General features: G+C 42.8%; 1 protein-coding gene across 1 annotated transcript in view; it reads left to right on the top strand.

Moving 5' to 3' along the window:
• plcg1 (phospholipase C, gamma 1) overlaps nucleotides 1-24505 on the top strand; it is a 27352-nt gene extending 2847 nt beyond the window's left edge. The window contains exons 3-33 of the mRNA XM_054609966.1: nucleotides 5123-5275; nucleotides 6158-6251; nucleotides 6350-6397; nucleotides 6903-6987; nucleotides 7103-7186; nucleotides 7582-7604; nucleotides 8070-8139; nucleotides 8232-8333; nucleotides 9520-9638; nucleotides 10283-10368; nucleotides 10685-10805; nucleotides 11009-11177; nucleotides 11293-11415; nucleotides 11704-11805; nucleotides 12746-12933; nucleotides 13317-13517; nucleotides 13642-13761; nucleotides 14437-14617; nucleotides 14703-14780; nucleotides 14866-14969; nucleotides 15652-15745; nucleotides 15926-15995; nucleotides 17048-17211; nucleotides 17521-17617; nucleotides 18013-18237; nucleotides 18331-18479; nucleotides 18959-19073; nucleotides 20429-20590; nucleotides 20682-20770; nucleotides 21587-21861; nucleotides 21963-24505. Of these exons, the coding sequence (XP_054465941.1) occupies nucleotides 5123-5275; nucleotides 6158-6251; nucleotides 6350-6397; nucleotides 6903-6987; nucleotides 7103-7186; nucleotides 7582-7604; nucleotides 8070-8139; nucleotides 8232-8333; nucleotides 9520-9638; nucleotides 10283-10368; nucleotides 10685-10805; nucleotides 11009-11177; nucleotides 11293-11415; nucleotides 11704-11805; nucleotides 12746-12933; nucleotides 13317-13517; nucleotides 13642-13761; nucleotides 14437-14617; nucleotides 14703-14780; nucleotides 14866-14969; nucleotides 15652-15745; nucleotides 15926-15995; nucleotides 17048-17211; nucleotides 17521-17617; nucleotides 18013-18237; nucleotides 18331-18479; nucleotides 18959-19073; nucleotides 20429-20590; nucleotides 20682-20770; nucleotides 21587-21861; nucleotides 21963-22005 (3734 nt within the window). The 3' untranslated portion in view covers nucleotides 22006-24505. The remainder of the gene's footprint in view (nucleotides 1-5122; nucleotides 5276-6157; nucleotides 6252-6349; nucleotides 6398-6902; nucleotides 6988-7102; nucleotides 7187-7581; nucleotides 7605-8069; nucleotides 8140-8231; nucleotides 8334-9519; nucleotides 9639-10282; nucleotides 10369-10684; nucleotides 10806-11008; nucleotides 11178-11292; nucleotides 11416-11703; nucleotides 11806-12745; nucleotides 12934-13316; nucleotides 13518-13641; nucleotides 13762-14436; nucleotides 14618-14702; nucleotides 14781-14865; nucleotides 14970-15651; nucleotides 15746-15925; nucleotides 15996-17047; nucleotides 17212-17520; nucleotides 17618-18012; nucleotides 18238-18330; nucleotides 18480-18958; nucleotides 19074-20428; nucleotides 20591-20681; nucleotides 20771-21586; nucleotides 21862-21962) is intronic.
• Nucleotides 24506-24602: the final 97 nt, after the last annotated feature.

Below are 24602 nucleotides of genomic sequence, written 5' to 3'. Positions count from 1 at the left end.
ATGTGAGGTTTTTTTTTTTATTTACTGGAAGTGTGCGATCGTTTGGGAACATTTAGGCCCGCTGTATTCCCCTCCTCATCGATGAGAGTGATGTCAGTTATCAGTGGAAACAGAACTCCACTATGCTGCTAAATATAAAATATAGATAAACATTTTTTTGTGATCTTTTCCATAATAATGTTTTGTTTGGTGCCCATGAATCGGCCCACCAGACATAAACTTAATGTAAGTCTGGTTTGACGAAGCAGGATGTGGTCTTGTCGAAGAAGTGGCAGCAGCAGACCGGCTTGATGTGTGGGCAGAGCATGTTGTAATAGAAACTTAAAGGTTTACATACTTGACATGTACAGTCACACTTTTCAATAGAAACTCTACATTACGCTGCACACGATGAGTGTGAAGTTTGTTTCGATGCAGGAGAGACTTCTGATTGACAGAGTATCCTTTAGAATCATCAACACAGAACGTTGTTGCTGATAACAAAGCAACATAAGAATGAAACCTCCTCATGTTTGACTGTTACGTTATCAGACAGAGAGAGTTACCACGGAACTTCACTGCGATATCCAGTGTTTTAAGTTTTTCTTTAATGAATGCGCTTAACTCATTAGAGCACCAAGGTACTTATCCCTTTATTATCTCTGGCAGGCGTCTTAAAGCTGCATTCTCTCTCCTGTCCATCAGGGGGCGACTCCTCTGGTTGTATAGAAGTCTATGAGAAAATGACTCTACTTCTCTCTTGATTTATTCCCTCAGTAAACATTGTAAACATGAGTTTATGGTCTCAATCTCTAGTTTCAAGTCTTCTTCAATACAGCATGATGTTCATTTAGTAAATGATGCTCCATTTAGAGTCAAACAGACCATAAAGCAGGGGATGCTTTAGGGCGGGGCTACCTTGTGATTGACCTTGTGGGTAACTTCCGTTCATTGATTGCCCAAAAAAAAAACATGGTGACTGCCTTAATCCAAGATGGCGACGGCAAGATCGCTGGCAAGACACTTCCGCATCGGCTTCACTTGACAGAACCAGAGCTTCCCGCCTGGTTTGACTGGAAAGCTCTTGTGGATCCAAATAATCGTATTCATGTGTGATGATGATAGTCTCCCTTTATTCAAGTGAGGCTATTTAAAAAAAACATCAGGGTATGGAATGACCTGTCGTGACCTTTTAGGATAGTCACAGTCTCATGAAACTTTACAACTACGAGCTAGAGACCGAGGATATTCAGAGGATGTATTACGAGGTATAACCACAATAAGAGGGTTTCTGAGCAGTTTACACAACAGAAGTGTTCTCCATCCAATCTCAGAAATCTCCAAATGTCAAAAGAATATTAAAACCAAAGCACAGCCTGGATTTTTCTACGGTGTTCCTCGAGGTCTTTGTCTTCTTATGTGGTATTTTGGAGGGATTTTTGATCCTTTTGAGTAATGGCCATCATCATGTCCATCCATCACAATGTTCTAAGCCATTTTACACCTTCACATTTTATTTTAATTAAATCATACATTTTTATTTTTGATTTATGACCAAAACACCTGGAAATTCACAAAAAAAAAGACAAAAACAACTCTATGTTTGTCGCCAAAGGTTAAGTACCTTTTACTCAATTGAATTTCAAGGAAACATAATATCTCTACGGCTGCACCGATAAGTCAGATAATGACAGATACAAGCTTCCTTAAGATAAATATATACACACACTGAGTATCTGCAGAATAGACTTCTAATGTTGCACTAGGACGTTGCACACGCATATCTTAACGGCTGATAGTTCTGATGATTTACATCTTCAAAGTTATTTCTTGAATTAGCTCTGAAACATGAATTGGATCATAGTATTGATTTGTGGATCGATAGCTCTGTCATTTTTCACTCGACCTCATTTATAGTTTATCAGTTGGGATTATTTGCTGTTTTTGCTGTTTCATATCGTTGTAAACTGAATCATCTTTTTGTTTTTGTTTTCAAAACAAGACCGTTCTGACGGTCTTAATGATAATCTATAAAGTCATCGTTGCAGCTTTAATTTGAAAGGTGCACTGAGCCGGGAATGTGGGGTGCATTTAAGTTTTGAGAGGAGTTTTTGTAAACAGCGTTGTTGAATATTCTCACCATCGCCGGCTGTATTCTGGAAATTAATTTTTTAGAAATGCACAAACCTCAATAATGAGGAAAAATCTTTGGGTACTTTCGGCTGTCTTTTCAGTAATTTCAATGTGGATGGAACTACCTGCACACGTCTGTCATCTCTCTGACTTGCTTTTTCCACACCTTCCGTTAAACAAACACACACACACACACACACACACACACACACACACACACACACACACACACACACACACACACACACACACACACACACACACACACACACACACACACACGCATGCTTCCTCGCCACAAACCATTTCCAGCTCACACGCTGCTCTCTTTTCAGTCACACACATGGCTGTCGGCCCGGTTTGTTTGTGAGAAACATATCAACAAATTAGTGGGACTTTAAGCCAACACTTGTGGAAAACGGGCGCCGTTTACAAAAAGTGGAACAGACTCCGTGTAGCTTCGTGACAGTTATTTGTGCATGGGGAAAGTCCTCCTGCTCAACTTCATCCAGCGTGATATGAAAGGAGCTGATAGGGATCAGCAGACGTGTGGGTGCACTGTGAGACATCGTCACGCTCCCTGCTGCACAGGAACTCTGAAACTGCACTCTGAACCACTTCATGTGCTGCAGCCTAATGTTGAAAAAAATATACAGAATATCTTTTATGAATGTAATCTGTGGTCAAACATGTTACTTTAGTTATTGTTTTATCTCTTAAGATGTGTGAAAATAGAGAAAGGTGCTCGATATAGTTTCAAAATGCCCGAGATGATTTATTCAGATAGCTTTTTTTTTTCACTCATCATTCATCAAAAAGCAGCAAATCATCACATTTCAGAGGCTTTTAACAAGCAAATGTTTGTTATTTCTGCTTGCAAATCGATTAACCAATTACCAAAAAAGTTGATTTTCTTTCCTCTGCTACTCAACTAATGTTAAAATGAACTGATTGACTGTGTGATAAGGGTCATTAGATTAGAGCGAGTGGTAGGCCTGTGTATTGATCTAACTCCTCGTTGTCTATCTGTAGAATCTTTCTAGAAGTTGGCATCAAACGTTCAGCCTGTAACCTTGTTACTGTTTGAATCCAGATTTAACCAATTCTAGACGTTTCAATGGCTGAAAGTAATAATAATTGTCATTACAAATTAACCTTTTTGATTATACTTTCATCAAGAAAAGCTCCTCAAAGTAAAGCATGATTTCTGTTATTGAAAATGAGATATTGCATACCCGGTACTATCGAAATATTAGGTGTGAAATAGGACGGAGCGCTGGAGGAAGTGTGTGAGTGAGCAGCAGGATACCTCCTCTCATCTCCTTTCGGTAAGGTGACACCTCTGGCAATCTCGTTTTTATTTCCTGCATCCGTCTGAGGCGGCCTCCAAATATTTTGACAAGGAGATCAACCTGTCAGAGGCCTGGGCCGCGCTCACAGGCAGAAAGCCTGCCGGGCCTGGCTGAAGTGAACTTTTAGATATAATGTACGAGTAGAGAGCTCAGCTTGGTGACGAGTCTTTTTAAAAAAAAGAAAAATTCACACTTGAGAAATAGAACATGCTCACCTACATGTGAGCACAGATGTGGTGTGTAGGCGACAAAAAGCACAGGATGTGTGGTTCAGGGGCAGGAAGAGCAGCAGGACCTGAAAGAACTGTGCGTGTGTGTGTGTGTGTGTGTGTGTGTGTTTTGGCAGGAGAGTCCCTGCTGTAGGTCTTTAACTGCTGCTAATACAACGCTGATAGGAACCCGTCGAGCTGCTTTGCAGACGGCGCTCTCAGAAAGTTTTCTGAGAGCCTATTGATGGAGTCAAGACGGATTCCTTTTTTTCAGCTGGCATCAATACCTAAAGATAAATCAATCTCATTTAAAAGCATATGCACTGTTTTGCATAGGAAATTGTAGGATATACAGTATATTACTGTATACAGATTTTAGATTAGATTATGCTTTATTAGTCCCACAGTGGGGACATTTACAGGATTAGGATAGCAGAGTGGGAAGTGCAAACAAACAAACAAGAGACACAAGTATGAAAAACAAGATCAAAAGAAGTATAATCAATAAGTAATCACAGTTAAGAATAATAAATAGGTAAAAAACATGAAGAAAATAAAACTAAACTAGGATAAAAACGGACTGAATGGTTGTTAATACACAGATCATATTGGGTTTATATTGCACATGAATAGATAAATGAATGAGGATGTGTTATTAAGATGCATATCACTTTTTATATCCCCTGTTTTATGCCCTTTGTACTTTAGATTATCAAAACCACAGTTACCCAAACAACAACTCTACGATGCATTTTTAAATCTGTAGTTCAGACCCACAAACTGGTCTGTACCACTGACTCTCTCGGTGTCCCAGTTTGAGATTAGGAATTGGTGGTTTTGGTTGTTTTCGGTGGTGAAAGGCAACTGAAGGTTAATCATCTTAATTTTTTTAAATCTGTGTCTAACAATATCTGTATCTCTTCAGCTTAAGTGTACCTGTATGTGGTTTAGGCCGTGGTCTCAGCTTCAGTGTTTTATGTGGTCGGGGGGATCTTGTAATACTTGAAATACGTGCTGTATGTTTGGAAGGTTAGAAAATAAAATGTAATTAAATTATGGAGAGATTAAATCATGAAACAACTTCCACAAGCACTTGAAGTAAATTTAATGTTATTTTTTATAGCTTTTGAGGAAAGAAATTAAGATATTGTCTACCAAATTAATATTTCCAAGCAAATTGTGACAAAATTTGAAAATGTATTATTGAATGTTTTTGTTTTTACACATGTGAAGATGAGTCTGATGTTAACCTTAATTTTTAAGTGTATAGAACATCATTTTGATTATTTTTTACATGGGATTTTGCATACCGGGACATGAAGTGATATCGGAAAAGTAATACTATTGTCATGATTTTTAATTAAACCCACATTAGCCGAGCTACATTGAGGTCATCTCTGGATGTGCATATGTTTGGCTAACTTGTCGTCTGTGCTTCTGCCTCTCCAGTCGACATCCGAGAGATCAAAGAGATCCGTCCCGGACAGAAGTCGCGGGACTTCGAGCGTTACGTGGAGGACTCTGCGACGAGGCTGGAGCAGGCTCACTGCTTTGTCATCCTCTACGGCACCGAGTTTCGCCTCAAATCTCTCAGCCTGGCAGGTAAACACAGACACCGACACCAACACCGGCCCACACTCGGATACAAGTAGTCACAGTTGTTCTTCAGTCTCTGATCTCTGATAATGTTACATTGTAAACAACCATTCTGTGTTTTAATTGAGAGGAGGAGAGCTAGTAACGTTAGCAGGACCGCTAACGGCTACCAAACGAAGGGTTAAACACGCCATGACCACGCTCACTTGGGAGACAGGAAGTGTTTAACCATTACAAACCACTGGTGGAGCTTGTAATGCATCACCTTTGTTATAGAGCATCTTCGCCGTTGTCATGGAAGCGTAGCACCGACCCTCCGGTTCCCCCCTCTAGTAGACACTGTTGGCTCCGTCAGCACTGTTGTTGTTGTTGTTGTTGTTGTTGTTGGCGCTGTTAGCATTAACCGACTCCACCGTCACCATGTTGAGAGCCGTTGAGAGGCAATCTAAATGCTCCTAACACCCATCACTTTAGCCTTTGTATGATTAATGTGCTTTGTTTCCAATTCTCTTTTGTAGTTTTTTTTTTTTTTATAGATGTTTTGTATTTATATCTTAGGTTTATGAGTCAACACATGCTGTTTTGCAACTATTTTGATGATCGATTCATCATTTGTCATGTTAAACGCCCCAAAAATCTCTGGTTACAGCATATCAAATGTGATTAATTGCTGTCATATATGTCAGTAAATTAAATATATTAAGCTTTAAGTCCGTTAGTCAGACAAGCTCAGTGAAGACATCACCATGGCCATTCTTTTACTATTATTCAACATTTCATAGACTTAGCGATTAACATCACCACATATCCTTCAGGCCACTGATTCAAAGGGTGATTAACAGAACAAAAAACAAAGAAAACATCTGTCTCGTGTTGATTCATCCTCAGCAACGTCAGATGAGGAGATGACCATGTGGGTGAAGGGGTTAAACTCGCTTGTGGCCGACACACTGAAGTCTCCGACGCCGCTCCAGATAGAAAGGTAAACATTACACCCAAAGCCGTAAAAATGGTTTGTCCATGTTTGTTTTAAATGCATTAAAATCTCTAAACTCTCTTTGCTTTTTCTTCTTTTATTAGATGGTTGCGTAAGCAGTTCTACGCCGTCGATCGCAACAGAGAAGACCGGTGAGTCGGCTCGGTTTAAAAAAACCAAACAAAACTCCAGAGTTAATGAGATCAGCCTCGCAGGAAGTCGTGTGTAATTAGATTGTTGGGGTGCACCAGTTTGTGTGTCCTCTCTCCAGTCTAACATCCAGGCTGGTGGGTTAGGTGTCTGCGAGAGAGCTTTTGTTGAGGTGTAGAAAAGGAACTAACCTCTCAGCGACACACACACCAGCACCCCTCTTCCTGCAGCAGGAAACAGACTGCAGAGGATGGAAGGAGATGTACAGCGATGTTTGTCTGTGACATCCCTGGCGAGAGAGCAAGCCTTTGTTAGGTTTTTAAGGCGGTATTGACTCCCCCGGTCCGCGTTGTAAAAAGAGAACACGTGTGTTTGATTCAGGTTGAATGTAGATTTCGAAAACACACCAGAACAGAATTTATCAGAAGCTTTTATTGTGTGTGTTTTTTCATGTTTGTGTTGGATTTCTCAACAAAAATCTGTTGATTTCATTAAATGTGTTTTTAGGATATCCTGCAAGGATCTGAAGAGCATGCTGAGCCAGGTCAACTACAGGGTGCCCAACATGAGGTTCCTCCGAGAGAAACTTCCGGTAACCTCCTCCTACTTACCACACAGCCTCCTTTTTCCCCTCGCTCCATCTCCTTGCCCACTTCCCTTTTTTTCCGATGCGTTGAAGCTAAATGTTTTTTGTGATTGTCTTACAGGACTCAGAGTTGAGGAATGGAGACGTGTCCTTCAGCCAGTTCGCCCAGCTCTACCGCAGCCTCATGTTCGACGCTCAGAAAAACGTAAGAGCAAATCATTTTCATGTATGCACCGATCGTTCTGTCCCGGCACTCTTAAACCCCCCCATCCAGCCCTCGGTCTGATGCCCCGCCAAAGAACCCTTCCTCCCCCATCTGTCTGTTCTCAAATGGCTGCCAGATCAATATGGACCAGTTTAAAACCCACCAAACCCCTCTGGTGGAGGCCATTAGGACACACTCACGTGGAGGAAGAGGCCGACCGGCAGGCTGGGGTCGGATTAAAATGGATGACCTTAGTGGTCCTCTAACGACTAACCCCCCCCACCCCCACACCAAACCCCTACAGGATCTACATTACTGGATATATACTCACTGAAAGGAAAGTGCTTTCATTCATTAACTGAAATGTTTCCCCTTTTATGTCTCCGTTCTTTCAGATGGAGATCCAGTTTATACAGAGGTATGTCAAAACTACACACACACACACACACACACACACACACACACACACACACACACACACACACACACACACACACACAGTGAATCTCTATGCAGTCGGATTGATACACAACCTTTTCCCCAAAACATACTATTTCCAGGGAAAATGGAAAGATTCTAGGCATAAATCATGAAGGATAAAATATAGGTATCACGACAGAAAGATGTAAACACGTTCTCACTCCCAACCTGTCAAATACAGACGGTTGCTCAGACACTCAAAACTAATTGACGTAGCATAAAGAGCAAGAAAGGGACAAACACATTTGCATTTTAATATCGCTTGTAATATGCACAGTGTGATTTAACAGTAGCTGAAGTTACACTTTAAAAACAGGTGTATTTCTGCCCTCTTTAATATGAATCCCTACTCTGCAGTGTCACACATTCGTTTACTGAGATGAACCGTTTCTTTCTCTGCCAGGTTCCTTGACAGACCAGAACAGAGGATCTCCCTCGACGACTTCAAGGGTTTCCTCCTGGAGTCTCAGCAGGTAACGTCTCCGGGTCGTTGGACAAATATTCTGCTGCACATCTGTTTTCATTCACATGCTCTTAACACATCTGCGTTTGTATACAAATCCAGGAATTGTGGGCCGCGGACAACGACAAAGTTCAGGAGTTTATGTTCGGCTACCTGAAAGACCCCCTGAGAGAAGTGGAGCAGCCTTATTTCCACCAAGATGAGGTACACACACTCCCACCTCCTCTTCACACTCTTTTCTGGGTCTTTGCAGACTAATGGAAAAACAAAACGTGTTTTTGTGAGTTATGTTTTCCGATGTGCCCCCCTGTGTTGTTGGCGTGGGTGGGAGATGCTCAGAAATTGACATGGATAGCCTCAAACTTGGCCTAAAACACCTCCTCCCACACAGAGATGAGAAAAGGTTGATGCCGGTGAGAGTTCCTCAGAAAGTAAAGGGACTCTTTGTGGTCCCATGAAGCTGTGGTTGACAAAAGAGAAGAGGAAGCTGGTGCCAGTTATAACCCTTAGGTTATTTTCAGTGAGCATTGGTCACACTGAAAGTAGCACCTAAAGAAGAAAAACAGTTGTTGACCCGCTGTGGGGGGGTCTGTTAAAGGAGTGATGTGTGAAGTACATAATATAGCTGCTGTAGATAAAGGCCACCACATGTTTGACTTTGACACCGGTTGGGTCAAATCCGTGACAAGACTGAGAAAAAAACAAGACTTTGAGGGGTTGAAACCAAGTCAAGAACAAGGCAGAACGAGTCCTAGTCAAAACCAAGACCAGGGTTTATGGAGACAGAGACGAGACCAAGACTGTGATGGATCTCGACCAAACAATTGAAGACCGAGACCAGAGTGGATTACGAGCAAGACTTTTAGGGGTTGAGACCGGGTCAAGACCAAGACCAGACCAGTCAGCTTTGTCACTGCAGTAGCTGCATTAAAAAAAAAAGAAAAACATAATCCCACACTACATGATGATAAAATGTTGAACATGTAAACCAGAGTCTGTCCCCAAATTGATCTGAAAGATCTCACAGAATTTTGAGAGCTCATTAAACTTTCAAAAAGACCGATCTCAAGTCCTACAACACTGGAGTGATGTCATTTAATTTTACTTTGGTTTTGAGAGAACAGTACTGAATACTTCTTCACTCAGAAAAATGATTTGTTAAGACCATGTTTGGTGCCGACACAGACTCAATGATCAGATCTTGGCTCAGGATCACACATTAAATTAAGTCTTCATGCAAGAGTATTTTCTGGAAGTCCAAAGAAAGTTTGCTCGAGGCTTTTGCAGACTTGATGAATTGTGGATTTGGACACTTGCGGTCGTCTTCTGCAAGTGAAGGACAGTCCAGACATTTGTTTTCATTCCTACTGCTCTCCTCTTTCCCGTTTAGCTCCTGACATACCTGTTCTCCAAAGAGAACACCATCTGGGATTCCTCCCTGGACCAGGTGTGTCCTGACAACATGAACAACCCTGTGTCCCACTACTGGATCTCCTCTTCACACAACACGTAAGGAACGGAGCCCGAAGCTCTCACACATACATTTAAATGGCCTTGGTAACACTGGAGTCTGGGATCCTCCAACCAGAGAGGGCTTTTAAACAGACTCCATACAACAATCAACTTCCAGAATGAGACCCAGGCGTGTATTTCTGCAGGAAAATGTATTTTTCCTCCCATTGAAAAGTGTTTGAAAGGCAGTTCAGATGAAAATCCGTCTGTACTGGAAGTGAAACAACAATCACTGGAGCAGAGGAATGAAAACTTCCCATGCTGCTTTGATTAGGTTTGAAGTGACCGACTGAATGAGTACGAAGTGTTTCCTCCAGTCAACAAAAGAAAAGAGCCTTTCTTTTTGATAAAGCATTTAAAGCATTTCAATGCGTTTGTGCTACCAGACAAACGTGTGTGTGTGTGTGTGTGTGTGTGTGTGTGTGTGTGTGTGTGTGTGTGTGTGTGTGTGTGTGTGTGTGTGTGTGTGTGTGTGTGTGTGTGTGTGTGTGTGTGTGTGTGTGTGTGTGTGTGTGTGTGTGTGTGTGTGTGTGTGTGTGTGTGTGTGTGTGTGTGTGTGTGTACGTCAATCCTTTTGTCAAACTGGTTGGATGCGAGTGTGTTTTTGTCTGCGTGCTTTGACGTTATCTGCTTATTTTTAGCTACCTGACGGGAGACCAGTTTTCCAGCGAATCGTCTCTGGAGGCGTACGCTCGCTGTCTGAGGATGGGCTGCCGCTGTATCGAACGTGGGTAAAAACACCCCCCACACACACACACACACACACATATGCTACAGATTTGACCACGTACAGTAAATCACCACCACTTCACTTCTCAACCTTGTAATTAGCCGTCTTAAACCTGCTTGTTATCCCTCTACAGTTGTACTTTTAATGCAGACGCCACACCCTTGTCAAGCAGGTTCCCATGAATAGGACGGGCTTATAGTGGGTTAAGGGTCGCTATGCCCGACACAAAAGTCAACAATTATGATGTGAGCTTGTTACTCATGTATTGCTGTTGGTGATCTCTGTGTGTGTGGGTGTGTGTGTTTGTTTACAGTGGACTGCTGGGATGGTCCAGATGGAATGCCAGTCATCTACCACGGACACACCCTCACAACAAAAATCAAGTTTTGCGATGTGTTGACCACGATCAAAGAGCACGCCTTCGTCACATCCGAGTGAGTGCACGAGCGAGTCTGCATGAGCGCGACCCGTTTGTTTTTTCACATGATACGATGAAAAGATAAGAGATGACAAAGATGAGGAAACGGCACCTTCAAACATAAATATCAGTGGAAACAATGGGCAGGCTGCAGCGTGTTACTGCTTTGTGTGTGTGTGAGAAAGTAAGTGGGGGATTTCTGTGAATGTCGTCCTGCAGATATCCCATCATCCTGTCCATTGAGGACCACTGTAGTATTGTGCAGCAGAGGAACATGGCCACCTACTTTAAGAAGGTGTTTGGAGACATGCTGCTGACCAAAGCGGTGGACATCGCGGCGGACGGCCTGCCGTCGCCAAACCAGCTCAAGAAGAAGATCCTCATCAAGGTCAGCAGCAGACACGACGTGATCTTTTTGTGCACATTTCTGTGTGAAAATAAGTTTGAATGGAAGCTTCGTATACAACTTTCTGATCGTCTGTCCTCCTTTTCATCTGCTGCAGCATAAGAAGCTTGCAGAAGGCAGCGCCTACGAGGAGGTGTCCACCTCCACCCCCTACTCGGAGAACGATATCAGCAACTCCATCAAAAACGGCATCCTGTACCTGGAAGACCCCATTAATCATGTAAGCGTGTGCTTGAAATATGAGAATATGGGCCTGTTCTATTATCAAGAGACACAGCATCATGTCATGGCTTGATGCTCTTTTCTTTAGTTTCAAATTATTTTATATTTGTGTCCCACTTTATGGACTTCTTTTCTTTGTCTTTTAGATGGTTCAATTCGTTATAAGAGGGCAGCTTCTTGCCTCCTTGGCCCCTTTTCAGTGCGACACATGGATGCTCTAAATATTTCAGCTAACCGCTCATCCTCTCTTTCTCTCTCTCTCTCTCTCTTCCCCCCCGTCCCCTAGGAGTGGTACCCTCATTTCTTTGTCCTGACCAGCAGTAAGATCTACTACTCGGAGGAGACCTCCAGTAACCAGGGAAATGATGACGAGGAGGAGCACCGTGAGGTTAGTAGGCCTGATCTGCTGCTGACGTCCGTAGAGATGAGAATCACCTGTCCTGGTTTTGAACTTGTAATGTAACAGGATCCGTGCAGCACCAGACATGGCACCTAATTTACTTACAGTAGGAGAAATATTAAGGGTTTAACACACAAAATTGACTGTAAGTTTTAATTGCAATATGGAAAAAAAGAAAATGCAGATAATAAGTATTTCTGTTGAAAATTTAGCCTTCAGGGCATTCTGCTAGAAAGGGTTTATTGTAATCAAAACTATGATATTTTCCTAAACCTAACTGAGCAGGTTTTTTGCCTAAACCTAAAGGATATTTCTGGCAGAGGCAAACCTCTCCCATGTGTCTGTTAACAGTGTAGTATGGAAGTGGAATTAGCAAGCTAGCTAGCTCACTAGCCAGCCTCTAAATGGGGGAAATTTAACAACTTCTTTCACATCAAAAGCTCTTGTCACAACGTAAAAAAAATCACATTCCTATCGCCAGATAATCAGCGAATCACAGCACAGTAGTAATAGCACAGTATTAGCCAATTGCAGCATAGTAGAGCGGGACTAGCCGTAGCTCATTTGGGGGGAAAATGATGCAACTAGCAACCAATGGGGTGCTTCCAAAACGTTACAGGTAAAAAATTCCCGCTCCAGAATTTTCTGTTACGCATATGCAAGTAGTAGATATAAACAGCTGTTTGGGTCACATGGTGTACAGAATCATACGTCATGTACCAAACAGTTCAATACAAATACTTGTACCATTACACCCCTAAAAATGCAGTGTTTTAAACAGAGGTTGTTGTCAGTTTGGGTCAGATCCAGAAGTGATTTTTCTTTTTGTGTAAATGAAAGCAGCTGGTCAGTGAGGAAGAAATTTTAAGGCTCTAAATGTTGCAGCTAAACGGACTAACTCATCCCTCTCTCTTCTCTGATCTTCCAGGTGTCCAACGGTATGGACCAGCACGTGACAGAGAAATGGTTCCACGGGAAGCTGGGCGCCGGGCGAGACGGGCGGCAGATAGCCGAGAGGTTACTGTCGGAGTACTGCCTGGAGACCGGAGCGCCCGACGGCTCCTTCCTGGTCCGAGAGAGCGAGACCTTCGTTGGGGACTACACGCTGTCCTTCTGGTATGGAGCACATGATACTGCAAACTTTCTACACATTTAACACACACTGCATTTGTGTGGCAGTGAATTATGTACACTGTATGGCGTTGTGTGTGTGTGTCTGTGTCTGTCTGTCTGTCTGTGTGTCTGTCTGTCTGTCTGTCGTGCAAAAATGAGTGACACACACAGATCAATCCGTGTCACATCATCCGTTTCAGCCTCTAATCAATCTGGACGTATGTGATTAACACACCATGTATGGAAACAATGCTCAGACACTCAGAGGACAGTATGTTCAAGGTTAACAAGGAGGATGTTTTTATTTTTCAGTGTGAACGCTCATCTACATAATGACCTATAAACACAATACTGTACCTAACAGTTTGTAAATCGTTCTGCTCCAGGCGTTCTGGACGGGTGCAACACTGTCGCATCCACTCTCGCCAGGAGGCCGGCAGCCCCAAGTTCTACCTGACAGACAACCTGGTGTTCGACACGCTCTTCGCCCTGATCAACCACTACCAGCAGGTGGCGCTGCGCTGCAACGAGTTTGAGATGAAGCTGACCGAGCCGGTGCCTCAGACCAACGCTCACGAGAGCAAAGAGTGAGTCATCGACGAGTGCAGAACCTCGCACGGATCAAAAAAAGATTTCTCTGACTCTGAATATAGTTTTATGAGGCGTGAAGTGAAACTGCTCTAATCATCTTAAACCGTCTGTTTGCCTCAGGTGGTACCATGCCAACCTCTCCAGGAGCCATGCAGAAAACATGCTGATGAGGGTGCCACGGGACGGGGCTTTCCTTGTGAGGAAGAGGACGCAACCCAATTCGTTTGCCATTTCCTTCAGGTGACTTCCTAATATCCTTAGTCTCTTATCTAGTCATACTTGTTTTGTATTCTATCGCCAGGGCAACACCGCCTGCAGGAGCAGCACATGTGCCTCACGAAAACCCCCTTGCTTTTATTTTGCCGGGCAGGTTAGAGCAGCCAGTTTATTTGACTCTAAATGGAGCATCATTTACTAAATGAACATCATGCTGTATTGAAGAAGACTTGAAACTAGAGATTGAGACCATAAACTCATGTTTACAATGTTTACTGAGGGAATAAATCAAGAGAGAAGTAGAGTCATTTTCTCATAGACTTCTATACAACCAGAGGAGTCGCCCCCTGATGGACAGGAGAGAGAATGCAGCTTTAAGACACTACCACCTTGGCTTCCCTCTGCAGAACCGGAGGTCGCCTGAGTCCTTTCAATTTTTTTCAGCGTGCCACAGCAAAAATAGACAGCGCAACCTTCCTTACTTTTTTTTTCTGCTTCAACCAATAAAAAACTAAATTAAATGAGACGTTCTGGACACTATAAAAGGCAAACTATATGTAGAGATACGTTTGTTAGCTTCTCACTTTCTTTTCATGTACAAGGATGACTGAAGAGAAAGGCAGATGTTATAAATCCTAAAAAAGTAAACTAATGCTCACATAAATGCAGACTGAGCTAACATGTCTGGTGTGTCCTCAGGGCCGAGGGGAAGATAAAGCACTGTCGCGTGCAGCAGGAGGGTCAGAACGTGGTGCTGGGCACCTCGGAGTTCGACAGCCTCGTAGATCTCATCAGCTACTACGAGAAGCATCCTCTGTACCGCAAGATGAAGCTGCGCTATCCCATCAACGAGGACACACTGGAGAAGATCGGCACTGCTGTGAGTACCAACAGAGTCTGCAGCTAACAAAACCCCGCAGCCTCGTGAAAGGGCTTGTTAACCCACACACTCTGTCGTCCAATAGGAGCCGGACTACGGGTCGCTGTACGAGGGCAGGAATCCAGGCTTCTACGTGGAGGCCAACCAAATGCCAACGTTTAAGGTGAGCGTCCAGAATGGAGACGGACCTGTCCACCTGTGTGTGTGTTTGAGTGTTTGTGTCTCAACCTCCCGTCTTGTCTTCTCAGTGCACAGTGAGAGCCATGTACGAGTACAAAGCCCAGAGAGACGACGAGCTCTCCTTCATCAAGAACGCCGTTATCTCTAATGTGGACAAACAGGAAGGAGGATGGTGAGTGACTCTCGTATAGGAGCTCTTAATTCTCCATTTAGACAAATCCTGTTTGTGAAAACTTTTCACAGGGTGAATTATACATGACGGGACTATGTGATAAAATAGAGTATCTGTTATAATATCATCCCAGTGCAACTCTGTACTTTTTATAGAAATGATTATTATTTATACTTTTTCATTCCTTGTTCTGTCTCTCTATCATTTTTAGATATTAACTCTCTACATAGAACTTTTGTTTAATGTTACTAATAAATGTACAAACCATGAAAATTTGGCTTGAATACACACATGAATTGTATGTAAAATACGAGTGCTCAATACAAAAACATTTGACATATTTTTAACCCAATGCATCTCGTTACTTATAATTTATTTTAAATAGAAACTATATTAATTGTAATTATTACTATTTTATGTATATGTTTATTTATTTATTTATTATTCTGCCTGTCTATTGTTTTGATTAGATTTAAACTCTGTGCCTTTTACTTTATTTAATTCAACTAATAAGTGTAAAAACCATGAAAACAAATCTTGAATGCACATGTGAATTGTATGTGAAATATAACTGCTTATTACATTTGTTTTACATACTATTAACCCAATGTTGGCATTATTTTAAGGCCATCGTGTTGCTAAATATCATCTTCTCCCATGTTTCTTTGTTTTCTCCTCTCAGGTGGAAGGGTGACTGTGGAGGGAAGAAGCAGCTGTGGTTTCCTGCCAACTACGTGGAGGAGATCAGTCCGTCGGCGGCGGAGCCCGATAGAACGGTGAGGATCAAAGCCGAGAGCGTATTTGAAGTGGAATAAATGCACCTGCAACACCCTCCGCAGGAAGCTCGGGTCCCATGACTCATCCGTCAATCATCCACTGTGATAGAGATACTTAACTGCTGCGGATTTGCTGCTTTTTAAACTCGTCTTCTAATCCTCCTCGTCTCCGTCACGCAGGAGATGACAGAGAACAGCCCGCTGGGAGATCTGCTGAGAGGAAGCGTGGACGTGTCTTCCTGTCAGATCGGTGAGAGGGCCCCTCCACTTCCTGTTCGACTCTGTGCTGCAAGAGCTGCAGAGCAGGCCGTCACCTCTTTCTCTCACATGCATGCACATAACATCTGCCCTCTTTTTGTTTCTTTAATTTCACACAGTCGTCTCCTTCTTTACAGTCATTGTTGTCCATTATCAGCCTGTTCTATTATTCATTCTTACCTTTTTGGCTCTATTATGACTCTTGCCTTTCTCGCAGCTCGGTAGCTGGTATTTTATTGACATCCTCCAGTTCAATCGATACACATCCATTAGTGTTGGCACATGCTGTCATGCCTCTGCTAACCACAGTAAATACCTGAGCCTGTCTCTGCCTTTGGGTGGCTCTTTGGCTCCATCTAGTGGTGGTATGAGAGGGACAGATCTATCTATAGCTTGAACACTTTGTTCCTTCACATGACCACTGGCAGAATCACAGCAGTGGAACACTTTGTTTTTCTTTGGATGTGTATTGCAACCTTTCAACTATACTATTAAGTATACCAAAATAATATATATAGTATGTCAAACGCAGTATGCTGAAAATACCAGGATGTTCCACTGCATCTGGTCTGCATTCTGCGGCATGCTTTTTGTTCTGGCTGTTCTGACCCACAATCCTTTGAGCAGCAGATTTAAGAGCAAAGAGGGTCAAAGTTCAAGGTGCAACGACGGCGTAGCAACTGAATGCACGCTGCCTGCAACAGTACGGACTTTACAAGAGCAGCTGCAGTTTGTGCTTAAAGTAAATAAATAAAAAAGAAAGATGCGATTTGGAAAGTAGTGCAAAGGTTAAATTGATTTGAACTTTAACCCCGTTTGCCTCTGACCTTTCTAAAGCGCGTCCAATCAGATAACAGCTGATGAAGATGTTTAAACACAGCCTCTGTTTCTTCTTACTACTTTATTGAAATGTAATTGCCATAGAAACAAGCAAATAAAGAAAATATTTTGTTATTATTAGTTTAAATACTGTAGGAAACCTGTTTTGCCTTCTTTTTTTTCTAACTCTTTTTTTAAAAAAAAATTGATGTATTTTGTTTTCAGTTGTGCGTACTGAGGGGAAGGGCAGCAGGCCTCACGTCTTCTCCCTGGTGCCCAACGCCTCCATGAGGACCGGCCCGGTGCTGGACGTCGCCGCCAACAGCCAAGAAGAACTCAAGGAATGGGTGTTCAAGATCCGCGAGGTCACCATGACATCGGAGGCCAAGGTGAATATACACAGAACGTATCACAGAAAAACGTAGGGCCCTGACTCATTCCGTGCTCATTGAAGCCACATTGTGGGTGACTTGTGTATTCCTTTTTATACCCATAACCTGTATTTAAGAAGCAGTGAGCACATATGGTGTTTGTCAGGAATGCCTTTCTGCAAACTCACAGAGCTGTTTTGTTTTGCTCTGATGGGGGAGGAAGAAGCTTCAGGCTAGAGTTTTTTTCACATCAGTGATGTGGAGTTATGTGTGCTACAGTTTGAGCTGCTGTATATTTAAAATGTGTCCCCCCCCCCCTGTGCCCAGCTGGAGGAGGGGAAGATGATGGAGAGGAGGAAGAAGATTGCACTGGAATTGTCCGACCTGGTCATCTACTGCAGGCCGGTGCCGTTTGATGAAGACAGTAAGGGTCACGCACTCTTATTGGACTGTGAACGTGCAGTTTAAAACACACAAAGGGTTTGAGATGTTCCTGATTTCATACCTGTGACATGATACAAGTAGACACAAGTAGTGGTGCAACAGATCATAAACTTATGTTTTGGATCAGATAACGGATCGGATCAGCACAAAGGGAAAAAAAGGAGAAAATATAACTGACTCATAACTGATCCCATATTTGACTGAATATTGGAGGATAACGGTCGTCAGTAAAACTTTATTCCACACTGTGGTGGTTATCGTTAAACTGTAATTAATCTGTGGTGCACCAGATCAACAACATTCCGTTACACCACTAGGCACAAGTCCAATATCACTACTGGACAGTCATGCCTGTCTCCTCTCTTCCTCCTGCAGAGATTGGCACAGAGCGGGCCTGTTTCCGGGACATGTCATCCTTCCCCGAGACCAAGGCGGAGAAGTACGTCAACAAGATCAAAGGGAAGAAGTTCCTGCAGTACAACCGACTGCAGCTGTCCAGGATCTACCCGAGAGGCCAGAGACTAGACTCCTCCAACTACGACCCTCTGCCCATGTGGCTCTGTGGGTCCCAGCTGGTGGCGCTCAACTTCCAGACAGCAGGTCGGGTCAGATTTATTAAGAAAAAACATAGAATATATTTGTTTTCCTTCTTTTCCTAACACTTTTTTATTTTTTACTTTTCCCCACGTTCAGACAAGCCCATGCAAATGAACCAGGCTCTGTTCATGCTGAACGGACGGAGCGGCTACGTCCTCCAGCCGCCCATCATGAGGGACGACAGCTTCGATCCTTTCGACAAACATACGCTGCGAGGCCTCGAACAAGTCACTCTGGAGATAGAGGTACAGCAGAGAGAGGATCGGTACTAGTGATGCCTTTGTGCAGAGGTTTTCAAACTGTGGGTTGCTCCTCCCCAGCATAGGGGTGGGAGAGATGAAGGGAGGGGGCACAAAGAGATGTGAGGCAAAGATACTGCTTCTGGGATAAGGGTCAAGGGCATGCAGGCGTTCTCAAAAGGAAAGTAAGGTGGTGACTGTAGGTCCACCACTGATTTGATCCGTTCATCGATATGAAAAGAGTCTTTGTTGTGGATAAAGTTAAGTTTCACTCAATCTAACCCCTAACCCTAATCTAACCTTAACCCAAAGTGTGAATATCATTTCCCCAAAAAGGAAAGCAATAAAACAACACTACCAGCAGTGACAGCGTGTTGGAGAGCCCACAGTGTCAGACTCTGAGGAACCCTCTGCCTCAGTGTTTTTGTTTGTGAACTGAGAAGATCTAAAGTAGTAACCTGTTTTTTGTTCCGTCTCTTCTGAAGGTTTTGGGCGCCCGTCACCTGCCCAAACACGGACGCGGCATAGTGTGTCCTCTGATCGAGATCGAGGTGTGCGGGGCGGATTACGACAGCGCCAAGCAAAAGACTGACTCAGAAGGTGAGCGCTGCTCTATTCCTTTACCGTGGGGTGTGTCTGTTAAACTGCTCCTGCCAAGAAGGAATGAGCGGTTACTGTTTACTGGATACACGACCAGAGTGTCATTTCCTGTCTGGATCCAGAAAAACAGGAAGTTGTGCCAAACAACTAAGCCATGTGTGGGAATACAAAGAGAAAACATCAACACCGCTCACATCAGGTCTTAGCCAAAGAAGAAACACAGTTCTAACATGGGATGATAATGAGAATATTTCTCTGCTGCTTTAATTTACGATATCTCTTCTGCTCTCTGGTTCTTCCAGCAGAAGGAGCAATGAGCCAAAACAAAATATATATCTTTTTTTGGTGTGTTTTGTAGTGAAATTCTGCAAAAATTCTGCATCTTTCTGTGTAGAAGCTACGAATCCTCACGCAGCGGTTTGTTTTCCTAAGAAAGTCCAGCAACATGTGTCGATTTCTGCTCTTTACATGCATACAGTACAGAGTGACAATAAATGATAATAATAAATCTTGAATCTTGGTTAAGTTTAAGAAAAGATCGTAAAATACTCCGTTAAGTTCATAAAAGATCATCTATTGGGTTATAATAACTATGATTTTGTGTGTTATGCATGTTAAAAATTAAGTAGGAAGTATAAAGACCGCAAAAGCACACGCAGGTTGATCAGGTCCAACATTCAGGGACCGCCGTTTGTTTCTCTTTATGAAATGAGAAGTTAATGTTGATTTATTTGTCACGTAACTTGTGCACTTCAGTAACAGCACTTCTGTAGTCATTTTAACTAAACCTAATCTAAACCTAACTAAGTACTTTTATTGCCTTAAACTTACAGAATTGTTTCCTGTGAAAACAGAAGTTTATTTTGGAGAGAAAGAAGCGGAAATTGTCTCCTGTTGCTGGACTTTTGTAGGAAAACACAAGAAACATGAAGAGTGACTTCTCATAAGATCTAATACGAAGCGTGCATATTACATTTCTGCATAATTTAACTCCAAAACGTCTTTTGAAACCAAATGATTTTTCTTTAGAAAGAAGAAGTAACAATGAGCCAGAGAGCAGAAGAGAAACCATAAATAACGGCACAAACCGCAGAGATAAAATCTCATTAATTAGATTTTTACACTTTATAAAAGCTAAATTTACGAGTGTAAAACCTTTCATGAGAGATACGAACCGCAGTATGAGGAAACGTTGACGTGTTACAGCGTATTATTTTTAATGTGTGTCTATAAACTGTTCTGTATGAGAACAGTCTGAACACAGTGATGCATTTTTTTCCATTAACTTATTGCTGAAAAGTTCTTCTACAACACCATGATGTACATTCCCCCCCCCGTGTCTCTGTCCTCCCCAGCTGACAACGGTCTGAACCCCACGTGGCCCAAGAAGCCGTTCCAGTTCGCGGTCTGCAACCCGGCCTTCGCCTACCTGCGCTTCGTGGTTTACGAGATCGACATGTTCAACGACCAGAACTTCCTGGCTCAGGCCACGTTCCCCATTCCCAGCCTGAAGACAGGTACGCGCGTTAAAGGACTCTGATAGTGAAGCTGAAGTCGTGCTGTTGTGGATCAGCGGTGTAATAAAGGAATGTCTCTGTGTGACGGCAGGTTACCGCTCGGTTCCTCTGAAGAACAGCTACAACGAGGATCTGGAGTTGGCCTCTCTGTTGGTCCACATGAACATCATCCGGGGAAAGGTGAGCTGCCGTTTTTTAATTCAAACATAAACAAAAGCTGATGAATTGGTCCTCAATCAGATTCCTGGAAGTGTCTTTTGTATTTACCGTCTGAGATATATTCTGTAAATTAGAGATTTTAGAGGCGTTAGTTTGTGGATTTTATTCTTTTGGACGGATCCATGCTAGCTTTTCCCCTCTGTTTCCAGTCTTTATGCTAATGTTTACAATTCTGGTTTCATTTTGTTGACATATTAGAGTCACAGTTTTTTACAGAGATAATTTGTGATATCTCTTTGTATCACTCCATAAATCACCCAAAAATTCAACAAACTTTAAAAATCCATTTTCTCCATGTTTTAGTCATAAAATGTTGTATAAATCAGGCTATGAATGATATCTGAACAAACCCCTCTGTAGAAACCTTCAGAATATAGAGAGGAATGAAGCTGTAAAGTTTGGTGTATGTAAGAGCTACTGAAGTGGAGATTTCTGGATCAGAGTCTGAGAAAAAACTCATTTAGAGAAAACGTCCTTTAAAGATATGTTTAGTTAAATTACATACATGTTGAAGACACTACAGGTGAATAGGGTAAAAAACATAACTAATAGATATCAACATGAAACTTCACCAGATGATTACTGACATTAAGATGATTATTTATTGTATTACAAGTTTTCTTAAATGTTGTGTTTAAATATGCATATGAGGCATTATCTGATGGTAACTTTTGGTGAAATCTACAGACGATAATAGACAAAGTAGTGAAACATGTGAACGCTAGGAACAACAGATCTGTGTGGCGTTGACCGTTTGCTTTGTGAATCTGGTCTCAGGATGAGAACGGGGAGGTTCTGAGCCCGCTCCTCGCCGTCGGCGCCGCCTCGGTGTCGGCGTCTGCCCAGTCAGGACGTGAACGTCTGGGCGACCAGAGCTCGGTGTCCTCGACGTCCTCCGCCGCGTCCCCCGTGCCCCAGGCGCCGGCCCAGGCCGTGGCCTTCGGGGGCCGAGAGGGCTCCTTTGAGTCCCGCTACCAGTCCCCTCTGGAGGACTTCAGGGTGTCCCAGGAGGCCCTGCTGGACCACATGGACCCGCAGAACAGACAGACCAGGTAAATGTGTGCTGCCTGTTTTCTCTCGCTGGTGATTCATTTATTTTTGTGGTTGCGGTCGAGGATTCCAGACTTCCTCTCCGTCTTTGTCTTCACCTCAGGATGCTGCGGAGGACCAGAGTGGGCGGAGAGAACCATTTCTAAGTCCAAGCCAATCGGGACGCATTACCTTATCCCCCCCAACCCAACCCACCCCCTCGTACCCAGTCGCCTCCCCCTCCGTACTGATGATGTCACTGACTGCTGTGAACACTGTTTCCATGGAAACGCCCACCACCGCTTTTGGCCTACATTTCAGGCAGCTCTCCCTTCCCCTCCATTCTCCAAAACTCTCCCTCCCTCTCTTTCTCTCCCTCTCTCTCTCCCTCTCTCTCTCTTTTTGTCCTCCCTGCCTCCTCACCGTCTCGCCCGACCAGACGGAGTGACTCGGACACGAAAATAAGAGAGAGAAAGCGGACATTACCCGAACAGAAAGGAACCAAACCAGCTCTCTGGACTGGTTGTGTGCAGGACGGCCTGCTCTCTCTTGTGTTTTGAGGGCGGAACAACACCCCCTTAGTTTGGGAGACAAAGAGAGGGAGAGAGAGAGAGAGAGTTGTAAAAGGTATCAGTTTGAAACTGCCCCCCCCCTCCAGTTAAGTTCCTTGGCTCCCCTCTACTAGTCGTATATGAATATATGTATTTATTCCTGCTGTGCTGTCGGCCGGAGAACAGCAGCAGCTGACCTGCTCTCAAAGAGCTCCTGTCTCCATGTTTTTAATTATTATAATTATTTAAACATTCATAATGTGACTTTTTTTTTTTTTTTTTTTTATGTACATGTGTAAAAACCTGAGGGCTCTCTACGGCTATTTTAACGTCTCTCACCCGTCGCTACTTCGTGGAGAAAATGATCCATTCAAACTCGCATCCGAAACCTGGAGGAATATTACTTTTTTTTATTTGTTTTATTTTGAAGGCATCAGGAAGAAGTCATAGTTCCTGTTTGTGTTGGAAGCAGTGAGAGAGCATCGTATGTTAATATCTACACACACACACACACACACACACACACACACACACACACACACATATGCTTTTTGTTTTTTACATTCCAAATAACTGCACATCATTCCATTTTCCTGCCTTTTAAAAAAAGCCAGTCTGACATTCAAACTCTGGTAACGCCGTGCTGTGTGATGAAGCAGGAACCACAGTCTGAATGAAATGATAATCGTTTTTTTTTTTTTTAATCTCCTCCTGATCTTTTTTTGCTTTTGTCTTCAACCAACAATGTCAGTGGGACGTTTTAACGGCAGCACAGTTATTGGAATAGTTAGAAAGGCTGCGAGGTTTTTACGGCTCAAATGACAAACGCCGATACTAAATCTGGATAATTTGAGGAAGACAATCATGTACTCAGATTTAGAAAGAACATTTATTTTAATCATGGGAATTAAGATTGTAATACAACTACACGATTAACATTGCAGCCTTGTGTTTCTCTGTGATTACTGATGGAATGTTTCAGACATCTCAAGTCTTAACAGTTCACTGTTTGTTTTGAACTAGTCAAGCAGAACAGACGCAGATACTGTGTGTTTTATTCAGTCAGTTTAAGTTCAAACAGAAGTCCTAAGCAAATATGTTTTCCTGCTTGTTTGCGTTTATGTTCCAGATGATTTGAAAAGGAAACTTTATATCGTTGACCAAGTGAGAAGGTTTGCATTTGCCTCTGTAAGACGTAAAAGAAAACATGCCATAGACTCCTCGCTGGTGCGTTTTGGTGCCACCACAAAGATCTTTTTATGATCTTTTATGTTTTGTTTTTTTGTCGTAGCGCCGATCTGCTTCCCCCAGAAACCTGTGAGGATTTTAAGTTCCACTGCAATGAGTTAAAATCCCCTCGTTGTAAAATTGGGATGAAAAATGTGCAAAAATCGGCAGACGGTGTCTCGATGTGTCACTCCCAACTTTTACATTCTCATTTGGCTTCTATTCATAAATATTTGTCAAATAGTTGGCGATAAAGACATTAAGTGTGTCTGATCTCCTGCATTTGTTGGTGTCAGACTCAGCTGATGGATGTAAAAACGGTGCCTGAGGAGGAGGGAGGTGTGTGAATCAGAAACAGTGTTTCCTGTTTGTTCGTGATGACTTTATATGATGTAACCTCAGTATTCTCACTCGGTGTTCGACCACTGAGATGCTACTAAAGCCATAAGGAGTGTTTGAAGGTGAAGGCGGTCTGCAGGAGATATTTGAGGTCTAAACTAGTTTTTAAGCATCTTGTTTTTAAACCCTGATATTAACTCTGTTTATGTTTCCTCCCTGCTGTCGGGTTAAAGGTCGCTGCAGTCTGCTGATGTCATGTCTCCGTTTGCGTGCACGTTAAAGCCAACATCGCTCTCATCCCCTCACACTGCTGGAAATAACTGACAGCATCTGTGTGGGTGTGCAGAGCCCATTAGTGTCTGTTGCTTTTTTCTTTTATTTTTTTCGTCTCCTCCAATGTTTGTTTTGTCACAGACGGTCTCATTTACAAATCGCCTTTCTGTAATGTGCCTAAACTGTGGAGAGGAAAAGTATTCATTTTAAATTTTTTTGCCTTTCATATGAAACATATTCAAGCCTGAAAAAGTAAATAAAATACTTAATACTTTAATGCAATTTTTGTGGTTATTTCCATTGAATTGAAGTGTCATTTCACACCACAGGAAGTTTAAAAGAGTGAACGTGTTAACTGATGACTAATCTGTTGC

The sequence above is a fragment of the Anoplopoma fimbria genome, chromosome 12, assembly GCF_027596085.1.
Source record: "Anoplopoma fimbria isolate UVic2021 breed Golden Eagle Sablefish chromosome 12, Afim_UVic_2022, whole genome shotgun sequence".
NCBI classification, from domain to species: Eukaryota; Metazoa; Chordata; class Actinopteri; order Perciformes; family Anoplopomatidae; genus Anoplopoma; species Anoplopoma fimbria.
The sequence above is the reverse complement of the archived record's forward strand: the minus strand, read 5'-3'. Positions and strand labels throughout refer to the sequence as shown.